The sequence below is a fragment of the Antrostomus carolinensis genome, unplaced genomic scaffold, assembly GCF_000700745.2.
Source record: "Antrostomus carolinensis isolate BGI_N321 unplaced genomic scaffold, ASM70074v2 scaffold31089, whole genome shotgun sequence".
NCBI lineage: Eukaryota > Metazoa > Chordata > Aves > Caprimulgiformes > Caprimulgidae > Antrostomus > Antrostomus carolinensis.
The window spans coordinates 3,384-3,680 of record NW_010336916.1 but is presented as its reverse complement, the minus strand read 5'-3'; the positions used below and the strand labels follow the sequence as shown (position 1 = coordinate 3,680).

At 62.3% G+C, this 297-nt stretch overlaps 1 protein-coding gene across 1 annotated transcript in view; it reads right to left on the bottom strand.

Annotated features, from left to right (window-relative positions):
* The window catches only part of LOC104530458 (ras-related protein Rab-25), a 2,295-nt gene that overhangs the window by 933 nt on the left and 1,065 nt on the right, over positions 1–297 (bottom strand). Inside the window, 1 exon segment of the mRNA XM_010175043.1 lies at positions 59–297. This exon segment is cut by the window's right edge and continues 30 nt beyond it. Coding sequence (XP_010173345.1) covers positions 59–297 — 239 coding nt within the window.

The window sequence follows — 297 nt, the reverse complement described above, 5'->3', positions numbered from 1 at the left end:
GAGAAGAGTCCCCCGAGCTGATGCAGACCCCGGCGAGGGCACAGCTCCACTTCCAAACCCCTTTAGAGATGTTCAGGTGCCCACGTTGGTGCAGGTCCCCGCTATCAGGCGGGTTCCCAAGCCCCCAGCCCCATGGTGGGGTGCCAGCCCGTACCTGCAAACATTTTCGCCTCTTCCATGGGCACCTCCCGAGCCTGCGCCAGGTCGGTTTTGTTCCCCACCAGCATGACGACGATGCTGGCCTCAGCATGGTCATACAGCTCCTTCAGCCAGCGGTCCACCACATCGTACGTCTGG